We start from the raw sequence: 16,789 nt of genomic DNA, 5'->3' as shown, positions 1-16,789 counted from the left end.
AAATAATAGTTGAGATAAGATAAGATGATACAAGATAAGAGATAACTTCTTTCTGTTTTTTTTCCCCTGTGAAAAAAGGAAGTGATATCCTATGATGTCCCTTGTAGTTCTTTTCTATTTATTAAATAACATGTCTAACAAAAGGCCTTTGACTGTGTGCAAGGCCTCAGATAAATCTAATTTCTCAGTATGTAAAAAGGGAAAACATCATACTAGGCTCAGTATTTACTACTGCAGTGAATTAACTCTTTACTGGATTAGGTAAAAAAAAAAAAAAGTGTGAGACGAACTAAAGAATTGCAAAAACAGAAAAATGGGTCAGAAATTGATTGATCCACCAAAAAATTGTTGATGGTGCAAAGAAAGAGCTGCAGGAAAAACTATTTGATGAAGGAAAACGAGGAGCTGGAAAGAGATTTCTGCAGGGCAGAGAAAAACATAGGAGCTAAAGTCAGTGAGAAAAATATCTGAGCAGCTTGAAATACAAGACTTTGGCAAGAACATCAATGACACAAAGATATCATCTTTAAGTACGACACAAACACTGAACTAATGAAAAGACAGAAAGGAGAGATTGACTCCAAAGAGATCAAAGGAACAACAACGCAGGTCAGTAGTTGGCTCCTTCCCTCACAGCATAGCTGCATATTTTAGCAGAGTAAACACTCACCTCCAAAAACATAATAAGGAACAGAGCAGAATGAGGAGAGTTATAGGTTTATCTAGCATGAAATTAGGTGTAATATATTTGTTTTCTGTTGTTTAGAGTGGACATCTTCCAGCTGCTTCACAGACAGACCAAATTAAAATGTGAACTCGATTGCATCACATCTATGGGATGTACAGTATGAGCCAGTAATATTTTCTCAGAAATCCAGTTTTTGTGAATGTTAAATGACCTGTTCTGCCCAACACTAGCTAACTATGAAGCCTCTCTAAAACAAATCACTCAAAACAGACGGAAAAAGGACAAGTTTGACATGAGATATGAAAAAATCTAGGTAAGGAAGACCTGAGCCACTTGATAAGTCAGCTGGTTAGTAAGTACCCATGTAGTCTTTTTACTAGAAAAGCTAATTCCTTTTGCTACCAAATGGGGAGACAACCTGCTAGCAGATTACAGCACATTAATGCTGTGGTTTGCTCCCTGTGGTGGCCCAGTGCTGAGGAATGTGCTGCATGTGCACATTTCAGCCACAGTTACTCACCATCTGGATAGGGTCCATCCATGGGGACACTGTTGTGGGCCTGCAAAGAGGTCACAAGAGGCCAAAGGTCAAAATAAAGTCAGTACTTTAATATAGAAAGCTTGCTGATTTTCATTTAAGTTTCATGAATGATTTTATAATAAAAAAAACTGTTACTTAAAAACAAAGTGCTTCACAGAATGTACTTTATCACTGCTATCAGCATGATCTAAGAATGCTGAGATGAGTTTGATGTAAACCTGGAGAGCTGAAGGTAATACAGAAATGTTTAAAAATCTACTTTAAATGTTCAGTTGTCTTGTCCTTGCAGCGGAGGGTGCCAGACACTCACCATCTCCCAGGCAGCGGGGTCGTGTTTGAACAGAGAGTGTGTGAGCTCCACAGAAACTCGCTTCTTGTAGTCTGAGTTCTTATCCCCCGAGATGCGGAAGAGCACAGCTGCGGCGTAAGTAGCTGAGAAAGAAATAAAGGACACATTCAGCGATGTACAGAAATCTCCACACCCTTGATTAACAATGTGTTATAGTGTAGGTGTACTGACAGAGGGACAGATCAAATCCACATTTTAGTCCGGACTGAAGGAACAGTTTTGTGTTTTAAAAATAATTATAGTGCTGATGCCAACTGCAGCATGAGTGATTTGTGGGTAGGTCCCTGAGGCATCATATACTGTACTGCATCAACTACAAAGCTTTAACAACATAGTATCTGGAATTAATGTCTATCTCTGTAGGCCTATATGTGTTACTATGCCTTGTCCAATTCTGCCATGGTGCTTCAACATGTAGATGTAATATACTTACACATAGATAAGCTTTATGATTTATGCAAGGAATAGTAAAATTCGCTAAAAACTAATGTTACTTCCCCCCAGTATGAAAAGTGAAGCCAATGCGGAAGTTCCTTAAACCTGCATTCTTTCTAATTGCCAGCAGGGGTATGGAGCTATTTCCCTATCTTTATTCAAGAGCGTGGTATATCAATTTGAGAGCATAATTTATTGATTTCACGTTCAAATTTTGTAATTTGTCCCTCAAAACCCTGCCCTTGCACTCAAAAAGCCTCTGCTTGTGCTTAGATTTGCTCTGTGTCTGCTCAAATTGTGTGCTTGCACTCAAATATAATGTTGCTTGCACAGATTTCCTGCATTCAAGCCTCAGCTCTTCTCCTCGCACTCAGGCTGCTTCTGCACGCTCGTGAAACTTCTGCTCTCGGAGTTCTCCTCTGCTCTTGGATTTTTTGTGCAACAACCTTGTCAAAATCCCCCAACCAATAGAAGGCCAGGTTTAGTGTTGACCAATGAAACGATCCCTGCCTCCTTGCGAGCTTGTTCGCTTTACTTCTTAGAGCGTCCCATACGGGTGGGTACTCTTTAACTAGGTTCATCCACTCCGGCCCTCCAGAGCTTTATAAAATGTACTTCCCTTGCTTTATTTATGACTTTTGGAATAAAAGGACGGTTCATTTATACACCAGCACCCGTGATTTTTACTATAGTAGCTGCATACAGTATTATAGTAGCTGCATGGCACAGTGCCCGCCTGTTGGTGTGCTGGAGGAGAAAACGATGTCACCTTCATCATAAACGTTTCTATGGTTACGCCCGTGTGAGAAGGCGAGATGTTCGCTTGAACTTCATTTTTTATATGAAAAATTGAAGTGATAAGCGTTACAGGGACCCACAGTTGTGGTTTTACTTCCTTTTGGGACCCACAGTTGTAGTTTCCTCAGGCTGGTTAGCAGCTCCTCCATCCGGACTGCTGCTAGTGCAAAGCCACTGACACAGTTAGCTTAGCCTGTTAGCCAAGCACACAAAGCAGAAACAGAGCAAATCTAAGTGCAAGCAGAGGCTATTTGAGTGCGAGGGCAGGGTTTTGAGGGACAAATTACAAAATTTGAACGTGAAATCAATAAATTATGCTCTCAAATTGATATACCACGCTCTTGAAAAAAGATAGGGAAATAGCTCCATACAGGGGGCGACTCTACTAGCTGCAAAAAGAAGAACGTTTGTATGGAAGTCTATGAGAAAATGACCCTACTTCTCACTTGATTTATTACCTCAGTAAACAGTTTCATAATAAGTTGCTACTTTCAAGTCGTCTTCAATACAGCATTATGTTCATTTGTAAATTAAGGTCCCATTTAGAGTAAAATAGACAATAAAGCAGGGTATGCTTTAGGGTGTGGCTACGTTGTGATTGACAAGTCACTACCACGGCGACAACATTGGCGTAACCCCATACTTACAGAGTAGGTGTAGCTGTAGCTGTTGTTATTTCAGTGTGTTTTCAGTTCATGAAATTGTAACATTTTGGTCACCTAAAAAAGTCTTGTTCAGCATTTGTTCAGCAAAAGTGTAATAAAAACAAAAACAGGATTTTTAAGCCTCTTTCCACTTTTATTCGAATAAAAATACAAATACAAATAATTTTGCTGCCTCAACAAATACAGATACAAATACAAATACTGGGCAGATTATTTTAACCTACATTATCTCAAATCAAGGACTATTTTAATGCACAACTCAGAAGGTAATTTTAGCTCCTCAAGACTTAAAAGGGCCATTTTAGCTCTCATTTACCCTGTATGAAGGAATCAGAGAATACTCATAATAGTGAAAGCACAGTGCAGAGCAGCTGGATGAGAGAACATCACATGGAGTGATGCATCATCATGTTTAAAAATAATTCCATCCAAAGTCTGACTAAAACTGAAACTAAAGCAGAGTATTTTGCAGACGTTTTGCAGAAAAAGCTACTTTCCACCGCAGAACATTTGTTTGTAAATTCACATTCACTTTGACACTGTGAGGAAAAACTCCACTTTGTCTGTCTGTCTCTCTCACAACGGTTTGGACTGAACCAACTCAAAGGGTGGTCCGAAAACATCAGATTTTTTTATTGTTTTTGTCAGTTGCTGAAAATAGAAAAATGATCATTGATATAAGCTGCTTAAATAAAATCACCTGATTGCAGGGACTGTATGATGATAAGTTTATTTTTAAAAAGACAAAAAGTGAGGTAGCAAAACCATAACTTTGCTCCTCCTAATTGAATAATAGGGATACATTTGCTCCACTTGCTCCATTGCTCAGGTGCCTATGTGCACAGCCATTTTCAGATCTCGACAGGAACAATGCCCTGTACCAGCTCAGAATCCAGCATGATGTTATGGTGCAGATCCATACCCTGCATCAATACAAAATCCCCTGTTTCTGAGAAATGGGTGTTTAGCGCCTGTGTTACCCATCTACTTAATCGGTACACACTCCTCACTACCAACCAAGTACACAGAAGCATCAGCGATGAACAGCTCAAAACCAGAGCCAGTTTTGGGAATCAGGCCAGAATCAGAACCTTTACTTAAATCCACACACAATGGTCACTGCTCCAAAACTGTAGAGCATAGTATAGCTGGAGCATACGAAGGCAATGGTGAATGACGAATAGCTGTTGACTTCAACAGCGGACACTTGTCCTTCCAATGACCCTCCCCATGGAAGTAACTACACACTGTGGCAACCTCAGGCCGCCCTGTAAATGCAGGCTTACGCAAAGAGCCAGATGAAAATTTTGCACCACCACGGGAGTTACCACAATTATCTTCACCAATTCTCCAATCACCCCAAATTCACATCTCTGAAAAACGACCCTATGCGTCAACAAAAAATCTGCCAATTCAGCTGCTTTAAGCATGCTGAAGGGTTTCTGCTCATTATATATATTTTTATATAAGTAGCAATGCATTGAGGAATAGCATTTTTAAACTGTTCCAACACAATCAGCTCACAAAGATTGTCGAAAGTATCAACTTTTGCAGCTAAGCACCAATGGTGAAAATTGGATGCCAGACAAACTCCACATTGGTTTGTCTATCACCTAGGTGACTTGGCCTAGCTAAGTGCAACACCAGACGGCAATTCCTACCTGAGGCACAAAACAAACTTTTTAACAAACAACCTGGCTCAAATGGCCATAACAAAAGTGGCCATAACATGTTTCTCCCTGTTAAATGGGTTTTTTGGGAGGTTTTCCTTTTTCGAATTGAGGATCTTGGGACAGGGAATGTTCAACAGAGTGGTTCAACTTGAACAAAATATTTGTGTTCATCTTGAAGTTTTATTACTCCATTTCCAGAAGAAAAAGGAGATACTGGAGGAAAGTAACATAACAAGTTTCTAGTCAGTTTTGAGACCACTGAGAGTCTGAGCTGTCACATAAACACACACATGGTAGCTAGGAAGCTACTGCTAACTTCTGTATAGTTGGAACATTTTCTGCAAAAACACTCCAGCAGTCAAATTGCGTTAATAAACGATGGACAAATGTAACTGCATTCAATCTAAAAGCACCTAAAGACAGCTCTGTTAAAAGGAGTAAATGATACCAGAATAGATTTGCTAGACAATAATCTGGTATTTCTTCACCCAGGCCACATGGAGAATTGCCCCAGGAAATTTGTTTCATGAATGACTAATAGAACTGGATCGAAGTTTCATTTCATTTTTTTTTTAGAAGTTTAGAAACAGGGTGTAGTTTATTCTGTGAGTAAATGAGTCAGATGATGTGCTAGGTTTTTACATGGTTTGGTTGATTGGTTGGATGTTGTAAATTGGACCATAGTATGCCAATCTGCATTGTCACTTGAAGGTCATAAATTCCACTTCCATAATGACATAACTGAAAGAAAACATGCACACATCCTCACACATGTTCAGTGGGGTCCAAAAGTCTGAGACCACTTTCCCATTTGGGAAGCTCAAAATCTTATAGACCCTTATTTGAGCCCATATATCACTTGCCCCACTGGAAAGAGACGCTCACATAGTGGGCAGTGAAGGATCGAAGTCTGGAACTCTTTCCTATCAGTTAACATGCAGGATCACAAATAGCATCTCAGACTGATGGTGACGAGTCTATGTGTGATTATACCCAAACAGACATCGGCAGGATCTGTCTCAGAATAATCAGATATTCTCTTTCACACAGGAACATATTGTTAAGATACGCAAATATGGTCTCTATGGCTACAGCTACCACACCTTAATGATGACGTAGTGTGTGTCCAATAGACTGTGTATAAATATGATTTGTCCTATTTGTCTACAACCGCTGACACTGTCATACAGCACAGCATTGCAGCATCTAATAAAAAGCAGAAAAAACTTCAAGTCACTCTGGGATTTGACTTGATTCTACAAGATATGGAAAGAAACAATCAGCAGCTGCAGTCTGGTCCTTCACATGGGTAACTAGTCTTAACTTTTTGTCTATTGCACTCATTATACCTTCACCCTAGCCTCAGTTTGTGTCTCTTATTTATTATAATTATTACAGTCAACATGAGAGGCACAAATTAAGAGGTTACATTGTCTTGTTTCAGTCTTGTATTTCTCAGATTTAAAGCGTCTTTCTAAAAGAATCTGTTCCTTTTATCACTCTTTCATCCTGTTAGTTACATTTGCTATTAAGCCATAAATAAAAGTGTTCACTCTGCGCAGTCCCCTCATGTCTGACTGACCGTAAGTTAGATTAATGACACTAGTAAGTGTTTCTGTGTATATGTGACATTTTCAGCACATTTTCTGTTTTTGAACAAAAAAGCAAGCCCATTGTGGGTGTTGATGCTGAAACATCAATTAATCAATTAGTTTGTTGAGAAATTTCACTGATGACAATCCAGTAATTGGCAACTCAGCCATTTGACCATCATTCAACTAAGTTACACTTTTTTAGATTGATTTCTTTTTCTATTTTCTGTTTGCACCTATACATGTAGCCCTAAATTCATTGTCTTAGTTCATATATTTGCACCTACAACATATAGTTTCATTGTCCAGAGATCTAAAGTAATGATGTTTTAGCATCTTCTCAAAATGTTCCTCCTCACATAAGCTAATACAAGGGAGGGAATGACTGCACTGAAATTAGCTGTGATTTCAGTAAATGGAAAGCCTCTTATGTCAAAATGGTTTAAGAGATTGATTTTCTCCAGATCACAAAACTTAACATCCTCTCTTTGTCTCTTTTTTCTATGGCAGCACAGAAATCCTGGACTGTTCTGATTACTTCATGGCAGTAGCTGCCCTGACAGCTAAGAGGAGCAAAGACCCAAGCACAAAGGTGTGTATTCACATATATTAGCCAATCTCGAGTAAAATGTGATTAAAATTACTCTAAAAGTTGACACCTTGACTCTCCAAAAACTTGAAAGGAATTTTCCTAGGAAATTTGTTACATGAATGACTGATAGAACTGGATCAGCCAGCTTTTATTGGCAGTAATTGGCAGTAATTGGAAAACATCATTTGTACAAATCACTGTTAAAAAATAATGATGTGTTGTGATGTGACAAGGCTATGGTTAAAATCTAGTTAGGATTAGGCACAAAAACCAAAGAAAGATCATAGTTTGCATTAAAATGATCACTTTGTTAAGGTTAGAGAAACATGTGGTGTGGGTTAAAGTTACTACTTCCTTAAAGTTAGGTTACCTTCGTTGTCATGGCTACAGTATTAACCACAGGGTTAAGAAATGATTTCTCAACTTACATATACGTCATCTGAATTGCGCCATGGAACTACAAGTTGTTTTTGGGTGACATTACAACCATTTCTCTTGGGAGGACAACAGGGCAAAATAACGTAGCCATATATCCTCCCAGGGTCCAACTCAGATATTGAGCTACAGGCATTAGCAATGAATACACTGAGTGCATTTTTTCAGTCATGTGCATAACAAAAACAAAAGAGTGTGACTGAAATACCAAAAAGTTTAAAAAAAGTTAAAATATCACTTGGCTAAAGTGGAAAAATAGCTGTATCAATAAAATCAAAATGCAAAGGGAAGTGTAATGAAAACAGACTAGGTGAATGAATCATGACATAGCCTACATGGAGATGTGACAGTAGCGACAGACCAGACCAACACAAGTGGAGTAATGTTCACCAAATTACTACGTGAAACAAACAGAAATGTCATATTTCTGTTAATGATGTGAGTGTGTGAGAAGGAATAAATCAGTTCGACACAAAAAAACAGAGATGGTAAGTTAGCAGTTAGCATGGCTACCGTTAGCATACAGCTTCAGAGACTCATAGTTGAGCACAATCCCAACGACACTAGAATATCAAGCAAACACTCACCAAACATATGCAGACAAGGTGACAGGCAACAATTCAATAAGAACACAGTAAACCCATGTTTAACTTTACGTTTACACAACTTTTGCCCATACAACACAACCTCATTTCCATCACGTTTTCCATATGGGTAAGTCTTACTTTCTTATGCTGTTTTTGTAGAAATTCTGTTCAAATTTGCTTTACATTCAGATGGAAACCTGACTGCTGATTAAGAGACAAGAGGGGAACATTCATACCTGTTTGGCCTGTTTGGTCAGACGATGAACACAAAAGGAGAGACAGGGGAATATACTATGCTTTATACTTAAATAACATTAACTGTATAGTGTAGAAATTGTAGATTAATCCAGTTTTACTTTGCGTTGTGTAATTTAAAAAAGGAGAGTATATATTGAATAACACATGTAAAGATATTAATAAAGTTCTGAGCTCCCCCATGAATCCTGATGAGTTGGTTTACACCACTCCACAATTAAATAATTTTTGGGAAGCACAGCTCAACCTACTCATCTGAAAGATGTGTCTGAGTCGACAAAATTATGATTTGGGTACAGCCCTCTTTTTTTCCCCAATTAATTAACAATTCCCCTGTTATTCATTTTGAATTTGTGAGACATTTGTGATTGAGGAGACACAGGCGGGTATTAGAACTCAACACAATCAACCATATATATATCCATTATGTATATATGGATTCTGTTGGACATTTAAATCATATGTAAGTGAATTTTTTTTAATTTTCAGTGTTTCGAATGAGAGAACTTTTGTTCAATAATTTTAACGTATAGTTTCCTTGAGGTTCTAAAGCATCCAAAGTTAAAGTTAAATCACAGAGAACAAACTTTGGGATGATAAGTCTGATCATTGGGGGAGTGGGAAGGGGAGAAGCTCTTAAAATAGACCTTATTGAGTAGGTGAATGTTTCTACAGAAAGCCAAACTCAAACACATCTAGAAATGAACAAAGCTGAGCACTCTCACAGAGATCCACACACAAAGAGGTTGAGAGTGTGTTTAATCATACTGAAATTAAAGGACTGTTATGTATCATCTTTGATTATATGAAGACAAAATGGACTAAACAGTGTAATATCATGTTTGTTTCAGGTGGGGGCCTGTATTGTGAACCGGGAGAATAAGATAGTCAGTACTGGTCACAATAAAATGCCCAATGGCTGCGATGACAAGCTACCATGGGCACGAGAAGGAGACAAACTGAAGACTAAGTACCCTTATGGTTAGAATACACACTCCTTAGTTTTTAATTCTTAAATACACACATTGTTTTTTTTATTATTATTTTAATACACAGATAAGAATAATCAGCAGCAGGTCTCTGAAAGCAAACCAGTTCTATCTCTACTCAGACTCTTGTTCTGGGCCTGATTACAGTTATTTTGGATAGTCTGAAATAATACTGGTTTTATTTTTATCTGCAATCAAAGTGTTGGGTTTTATTAATTCAAGGGAAATGTGTGTGATTAAGCAGAATCAGCTTTATTGTCATTGTTAAAGACAATAAAATTATAGATGTAAGTAAATAAAGGTTTATTTATATAGCACTTTTCAGAACAAAACTTACAAGGTGCCTCATATTAAACGCATTAAATATTAAACAAGAATGATAATAATGACAAAAAAAGTGTCAGCAAAGGCTGTAAATTAAAAGTTGTTCATACGTCAGTGCTGAGTACTGTTCAGTGTCTCAGAGCTATAACTCAAAGGCAATACCACTGTTTCACCTGCAGAGTGAGATAGAGGGTAAATAATGAATCTCCATCTTTATTAATGAGATGCTTCAGATCAGGCTTTAGAGTCATTTAATTGAAACAAAATCAGACCCTCACATACACATGTTAGGGATGATAAAGAGCAAATAACTGATTAACATCTGAAATTTCTTCAGTTTCTTCACAAAATATTCTCAGTTTCTTCACACAATATTTCTGCATAGTAACTGATTCCTAAAGACAACACATAAAGAGCAAAACCCTGATAGTGACCTAAAAGGGTTCATCCTCTGGAGAGCAAGAATGTGCTGGGACATTTCATGCCTCATTTCAATTTGTCCAGTAGACAAAGTATTATGGCCATTTTTAAGGAAAAAATTAGATTTTGAGAAAAAAATTGAAATATTTTAAGAAAAATGTAATTGTAATTTTGATAAATAATTTAATTTTTTTTTCAAAATCTCTCTTTATGAAAAAAATCTGAATATTACAGGAATAAAGTTGCAATTTAATGGAAAATAATATTTCAAGATTAAACAAATATTTCTAATTAAAAATATTTTTACATTTAACATTTCTTTTTACTTATCAGTGAACATACAGTTTGTAAACACACACTATTACTTCAGGTTAAACCCGTTATCCTGATTCAGCAGTAACAAATACATCACACCGGTCATGTACAAAAGCCTGAGTTTGACACACAAACGCACACACATGTGATCCAGATTGCCATGACAGCACAGAAGGTGATGTCTTGTATTGACTCGGCTCTATCCCACAGTGTGCCATGCAGAGCTGAACGCATTTATGAACAAGACCAGTGCTGATGTGAGGGGCTGCACCATCTATGTGACTCTGTTCCCCTGCAACGAGTGTACCAAGCTCATCATCCAGGGAGGTGGGTACTGACAACACACACACAAACACACACACACTCTCAGGTCAGTAAGTAGGTTCTACTTATGGATTGTCCTCTGGTTTACATTTGAGTCTAAAGGGGATGAGGAAGGACAGAAAGGGAAGGAGTTATATGTCATACAATTCCTTAGAAGTACTGTATATACTTCATGTGCGTTCTAGGAATATGACATTTTTGTACCAGCTGCTCAACTGAAGCAAATTTGTCAAAATAAACTATCTATAATTTTGTCATCCTGATTTTAGTCTATTCTGTACACAAGACACCTGTTGCTTAAGGTTTCTTCAATTTCTCCCTGTTAAATGGCTTGTTTTTGATTTGAGGTGATCCTACATTTTGACCATGTACCAAAGGCCTTATCACAGGCCACAGCTGATGAAGCAAACATGTAGTGCCTATCATAATAATGACAACAGTGAAACTGATTCAGTGGTTTTTTCGCTGTACTGTAGTTGGCCATGAAGGAGCAGTGACAAGGGGCATGTTTTGTATTTAACAATGCTCTAAGTGAGTAGTTCAATAATAATACAGGAAGTTTGGAAGTGTCATGCCGCCCATTTCATAGGGTCTCTATAGTATACTTTGTTTAACCCAAAGATGTTTCTTGTTCCAAATAAAGTATTAAGTCTGGCTGTTTAAATAATTGAAATGAATTAAGGAAATATATCCAATAAACTTAAACAGATATGAGAAGAACTTTAAAGGGGGCTGAAGTAGGGAGTCCTTTTGTCATATCTTTGATTGGCATTAGTTCACTTTTTTGAGGATTAATTTTGTAGCTTTATATTTTACCAAACCCAAAGTCAAGTTTTGGAAGGTGTTATAAAGGGACAGATACATAACAACACATCATCTGCATAAAGTGACACCTTATGGTCTAGGCCCCAGTGGTGAATTCCTCTGATGCAAACATTTTCCTTCAGAGCAATAACTAATGGCTAAATTGTCACATCAAAAAGAAGGGGAGTCGGAGGGTACTCCTGTCTTGTGCCACACTGCAGCTTAAAACCTTAATCCATGATATAGATTTGGAACCAAGACTGAAATTTTTGGAGGGTTTAAAAAAGAAAATCCCATTTCACCAAGTCAAACACCCTTTCTACATCATGCAAGACAATTATCTCTGAGGTATCAGATGAAGATGGACTATAGATTATATTATTTCACAGTTCACAGTTCGTAGTCCACTATTTCTTTAAGATCTAATGTTAAAGACAGAGTGTCTGTTCTGAATGAAACCCTTTTGATGAGGTGAAATGATAAATGGTAGAATCTTCTCCAGATGACGAGTGAGAGCTTTTTCAAGAATTTTAGCATTTGTATGAAAGAAAATCAAGAATTCTGCACACTGTCCATCACTTGAACTCACTTTTTTAACACAATATTTAGGTCCTCAAACCTTCGTCAGGAAAATTCGCACGGACAAACAATGAATTTTGGTCAGAGGACTGAAATAAAAAATGTTGACTGAAAGTGCCCACAAAAGACCAGCGTGAATGAGGTCATTGCAGCTGTACGCTGTAAGTTGTAAAAATAAGAAGCTTTAAATCAGCTTTTTTGTCACAATATAATTTAACTGCTTATGTCAACTGAATATGATGTCCTCATCTCATCTTTCCTCTGTCCTTTGTCCTCTCTCATCCTGCTTTCATTTATAACAGTCTTTATTTTGCACTTCTACCTACCCTCTGCATCCCTTCATAATCCCTCCCTCTCTTTGTCCAGGTATCGAGAAGGTGGTCTATCTTTCTGATAAGCATCATGGCGACGAGATGACGGTCGCTTCCAAGACGATGCTTGACTTGGCTGAAATACCATACGAGTGGGTAACAAACTTTCTCTGTCACACATGCCAAAATAGATCAGTTTTTTTGAGGCCTTAATGGAAAATTCCACCTTCTAATATGTTGACACCATTATCTCATTGATTTGAGGTGTCCAGTGTGGTTTAAGAGACATTGGGCCTCAAGCAAGAAGCATTCGTACAAATAGATTTGTTCTTAAATGGCTCCTACGAGTAATTTAAGAGACTTTAAGAGGCTGAAACAAGTGATTTAGGACACGTCTGTGAATCTGTTGATTCACGTACAAGTGTACCTGAAAGAAACAAGAGATTTAGGAGAAGAATAATAAATGTTCTTGCATGAGGCTTACTTTGTGATGATATTGTAATAAACGTATTTTATTATTCTAATGTGTCCTCAATGTTCACCCCTCTGCATTTAATTTGATATTATGACATGAAAAGACAATGAAAATGTGACTTTCATCCTCATTCATGTTTTTATTTGGTGTTTTCCATGTGTGTCCTCATATCTGTGTGTCCCTGACTTATGTGTATATTGTGTTTTTCTTCCTCTTTGTGTGTTTTGACAGGCAATTCAACCCCAGAGGGACTGGCATCATCGATGTTGATATCAGTGAGACTGACTGAAAATGCAAAGGAAGTGGGGAGGCAGAGGGAGACTGAAAAGATAAAGAGACTTTGATGCCTCTTTTCTTGTCCTCTTGCCCCCTGCTTTGTCCAAAGGAAAATTCGAGGAACCTTGACTTTGGCGTCTTTTGATATTTTGATTAACCAGATATTCATAATAGTTTAATCTGAGGCTTCGCCCAATGTGGCAGACTGTGGTGGAAGGTCTTCCTATGCTTCTTTCACTTTATTTTACTTTAAAACTTCTTTGGGTTCAGGAATATGAAAGAATTATGCATACACTGTCTTGAGGGTTTGATTTTCTTTTGTGATGTCAATTAGATCTTCTCATATCTGTCTGCAAAGGGGAAAACCTGACTTTCTTTTGAGCTGTGAATGTGCGTACCAAACGACCAATCAGTGATCCTCATTGTTTGGGGAACCACTTTGTTTTGGCTCTAAATGATTTAACTTGACGTTTTTGAAATTAGAGGTAGATTTAAATGCATGTTGATGAAATGATAGTGGATTGAAAAATAATAAAAATTGAAGATAAATTTAAGTGTAGTTTGACAGATATGCAAATTCACATGTGATGCTTTAGCCACTTTCCATTAAAATAACTGCCAACACTGCTCTGATCAGTTATGGGTTTCAGGGGACACAATATTTATATATGTGTACCAGTACACTGCAGAATATGGCTTGACTCCCTCAGGTGACATATAGGTGACGTCATCAGTAACAAATACCGAATATGTTTTAAAAATTCTTTATGAGAATGACTGGCAGCGGCTGGATCCGAAGACTACAGATTAGAATCTTTACATATCACACACATATGATTTTATCTGCTGCTCGTCAACACTAACTGACCCAGACTGCGACAGACTGGCTCCAACTCTCATTTTCTCATCAGCCATCACACCCAAGTCAAATTCGTCTCAGCAGTCACAATGTGTGTTCCTGACTGTCATACTGTCTATCATGATGTTAAGAACAAGTGGGAAAAACATCTCAATTCTGTAAATGCATACCATCATTCCTTCAACCATGTCAGCTATCAGTGCAGTTGGAGTCAATAAAACTTTGGGACCACATGAACTAGTCCACTGTGTTCCTTATTCTTGAAAATGTGTTTTAGGGGTTACACTCACACAATTCACAAGATGAATATGTTCAGTTTGTCATTTATGTTAGAATTGTGTATTAGGAGATATTTGTTAGGTAGCTCTCATACACTGCTTAACAGGTTTAAATGAAATTTGGTGAAGTTCAGCTTCACCATGTGGCCATTTGTAAAAGAAATGAAACAGCCTTGGTGAAAACTTCTAAAACACTGCAAGATGTAAAAAATAACTTTTTAAAACATATAATGAATGTGGATGATGGATGACTGACAGGCAGTAGAATTCAAATTCATTTGCATTCATCTTCATCCTATGTAGGCTACACCCAACATGCATTCACACTGCCTCAAAATGTCCCTTCATCTTCTATCTGAACATACTTTAAAGGGGACATATCATGCTTGTATTATTATTATTATTATTATTATTATTATTTTCTGTTATTTTTATACAGTTATGATGTCAAATGTCTGTTAAACATGGTCAAAGGTTCAAAACTTGAGGTGAATTATGTAGAAATGTTCCCTGAAAGTCGTCGGGTAATGCTGTGTAACGGGTATAGAATGGACCCAATAGCAGCACAAATGACACCGGTATAAATTTTACAGTCTTTATTCCACACAATGTCAAGGCAATAGTAGCACGGTCAGAGAAACACAGTTCTGATGAGAATGTCTCCACCGGGAATTGAACCCTGATCTTCCACTCCCAAGGCAGACAAAGACCAGGGAACAGGCAGGCAGAACTTAAGAGTCAGGGACAGAAGGCTGGTGGGTTTACTGGGGCAGAGACGAGGAGCGATGGTCAGAGACAAGCTGATCAGGAACCAGGATGGCAGTCCAGAGATGAAGGCAAGATGACTTAGCATAGTAGCATAGACAATCTGACAAAGAGGGAGTGGGCCGAGGCAGCTTATATACTGGCTTGATTGGGTGAGCAGGTGGGAGCGCCAGGTGAATATGGTTGAACTAATGAGGGGTGTGGCAGAGCGGAGAGTGAGACTGAATGATTGGATAATTCCCACGGCAACAGGTGAGGGGGAGAGCAGACTCTGACAGAACCCCCCCCCCCCCCCCCTCAAGGGATGGCTCCCTACATCCCTAAAAAGGCACTATAAACAGGGCAGGAGACAGGCCTAAAACTCCTTGGAGTCAGACCAGTCCATTTCCTCAGCCGGGTGGGTGGAGGGGGTCCGGTGGAGGGATTCTCCATCATCTGTAGCTTTCCCCAAGGAACGGTCCCCTAGAGACCGGTCTGGTGGAGGCAAAGCGTGGGCTCCCCGACAGGCAGGCATCTTAGCTGGCTGGTCAGGATGACACCGATGAAAATCAGCAATGAGGTTGGAAACGAGCAGGAACCCAGGATCTCTCCTCTGGGCCATACCCCTCCCAGTCCACCAAGTACTGAAGGCCTCTCCCCCGCCGGCGGGAGTGCATCAGGCGCCGTGTAGACTGGACCCCCGTCAACAATGCGTGGAGGAGATGGTGGCGGTGCTGCAGGGACCAAGGGACTGTCATGGACCGGCTTCACCTTGGAGACATGGAAGGTTGGATGGACGCACATAGAGCGCGGGAGCTTCAACCGTACTGCAACGGGGTTGATGACCTTCTGTATTGTGAAGGGTCCAATGTGTTTGGGTGCCATCTTCCTGGATTCCACGTGGAGGGGCAGGTCTCGGGTGGAGAGCCACACTCTCTGACCCACTTGGTAAGTAGGTGCAGGGGTCCACAGACCGAAGGAGGATGGAACAGGCCTGGAGCCAGGTTCTGCGGCAGCGGCGGATGAAGGCCTGGACAGACAGGCAGGAAACCTCCTTCTCCTGGGTGGGGAACAACGGTGGTTGATAGCCGTAGGCACATTGGAAAGGAGAGAGGCTGGTGGCAGAGCAGATGAGGGAGTTGTGGGCATATAGATGGCGGTGGCACCCAGGAGACTGCAGAACTCTCTCCAAAAAACGGAGGCAAATTGAGGCCCACGGTCCGACACCACATCGACAGGGAGGCCATGAAGATGGAATATGTGGAGCAGGACCAACTGAGCAGTTCTCTTGGCTGAAGGGAGCTTGGGCAGAGGCATGAAGTGGGCCATTTTACTGAAGCGGTCCACAATGGTCAGGATGACAGTATAGCCTTCAGAAGAGGGAAGGCCTGTCACAAAGTCCATGGACTTTGATATTTGATTGGTCTTTCAGTTACCATAAGACCTGGAGGAGAAACAGCTGGTTGGGCTCTGTCCAAAGT

At 39.2% G+C, this 16,789-nt stretch overlaps 1 protein-coding gene and 1 long non-coding RNA gene across 4 annotated transcripts; one reads left to right on the top strand and one right to left on the bottom strand.

The window, feature by feature from the left end:
• Positions 1-118: 118 nt before the first annotated feature.
• Positions 119-1,630, bottom strand: LOC121908356. Its single transcript, XR_006099216.1, has 3 exons — positions 1,540-1,630; positions 1,209-1,248; positions 119-419 (listed from the first exon to the last, which is right to left on the bottom strand). It is a non-coding gene; the product is annotated as an uncharacterized LOC121908356 (long non-coding RNA).
• A 5,505-nt stretch (positions 1,631-7,135) lies between these two features.
• LOC121908329 (deoxycytidylate deaminase-like) lies at positions 7,136-14,523 on the top strand. Of its 3 annotated transcripts, XM_042428256.1 has the most exons (6): positions 7,136-7,152; positions 7,252-7,333; positions 9,462-9,591; positions 10,869-10,985; positions 12,732-12,828; positions 13,383-14,523. In XM_042428256.1, the coding sequence occupies exons 2-6, from the start codon at positions 7,283-7,285 to the stop codon at positions 13,438-13,440; spliced, it is 453 nt and encodes a 150-aa protein (XP_042284190.1). In that variant the 5' UTR covers positions 7,136-7,152; positions 7,252-7,282; the 3' UTR covers positions 13,441-14,523. The 3 variants fall into 3 exon arrangements, with proteins under 3 accessions (XP_042284190.1, XP_042284199.1, XP_042284183.1); XM_042428265.1 differs by lacking the exon at positions 7,136-7,152 and having other exon boundaries at positions 7,242-7,333; XM_042428249.1 differs by lacking the exons at positions 7,136-7,152; positions 7,252-7,333 and adding an exon at positions 8,280-8,482.
• The last annotated feature ends 2,266 nt before the right edge of the window (positions 14,524-16,789 follow it).

Source organism: Thunnus maccoyii, chromosome 2 (genome assembly GCF_910596095.1).
Source record: "Thunnus maccoyii chromosome 2, fThuMac1.1, whole genome shotgun sequence".
NCBI lineage: Eukaryota > Metazoa > Chordata > Actinopteri > Scombriformes > Scombridae > Thunnus > Thunnus maccoyii.
This window is presented reverse-complemented; position numbering and strand designations above follow the sequence as displayed.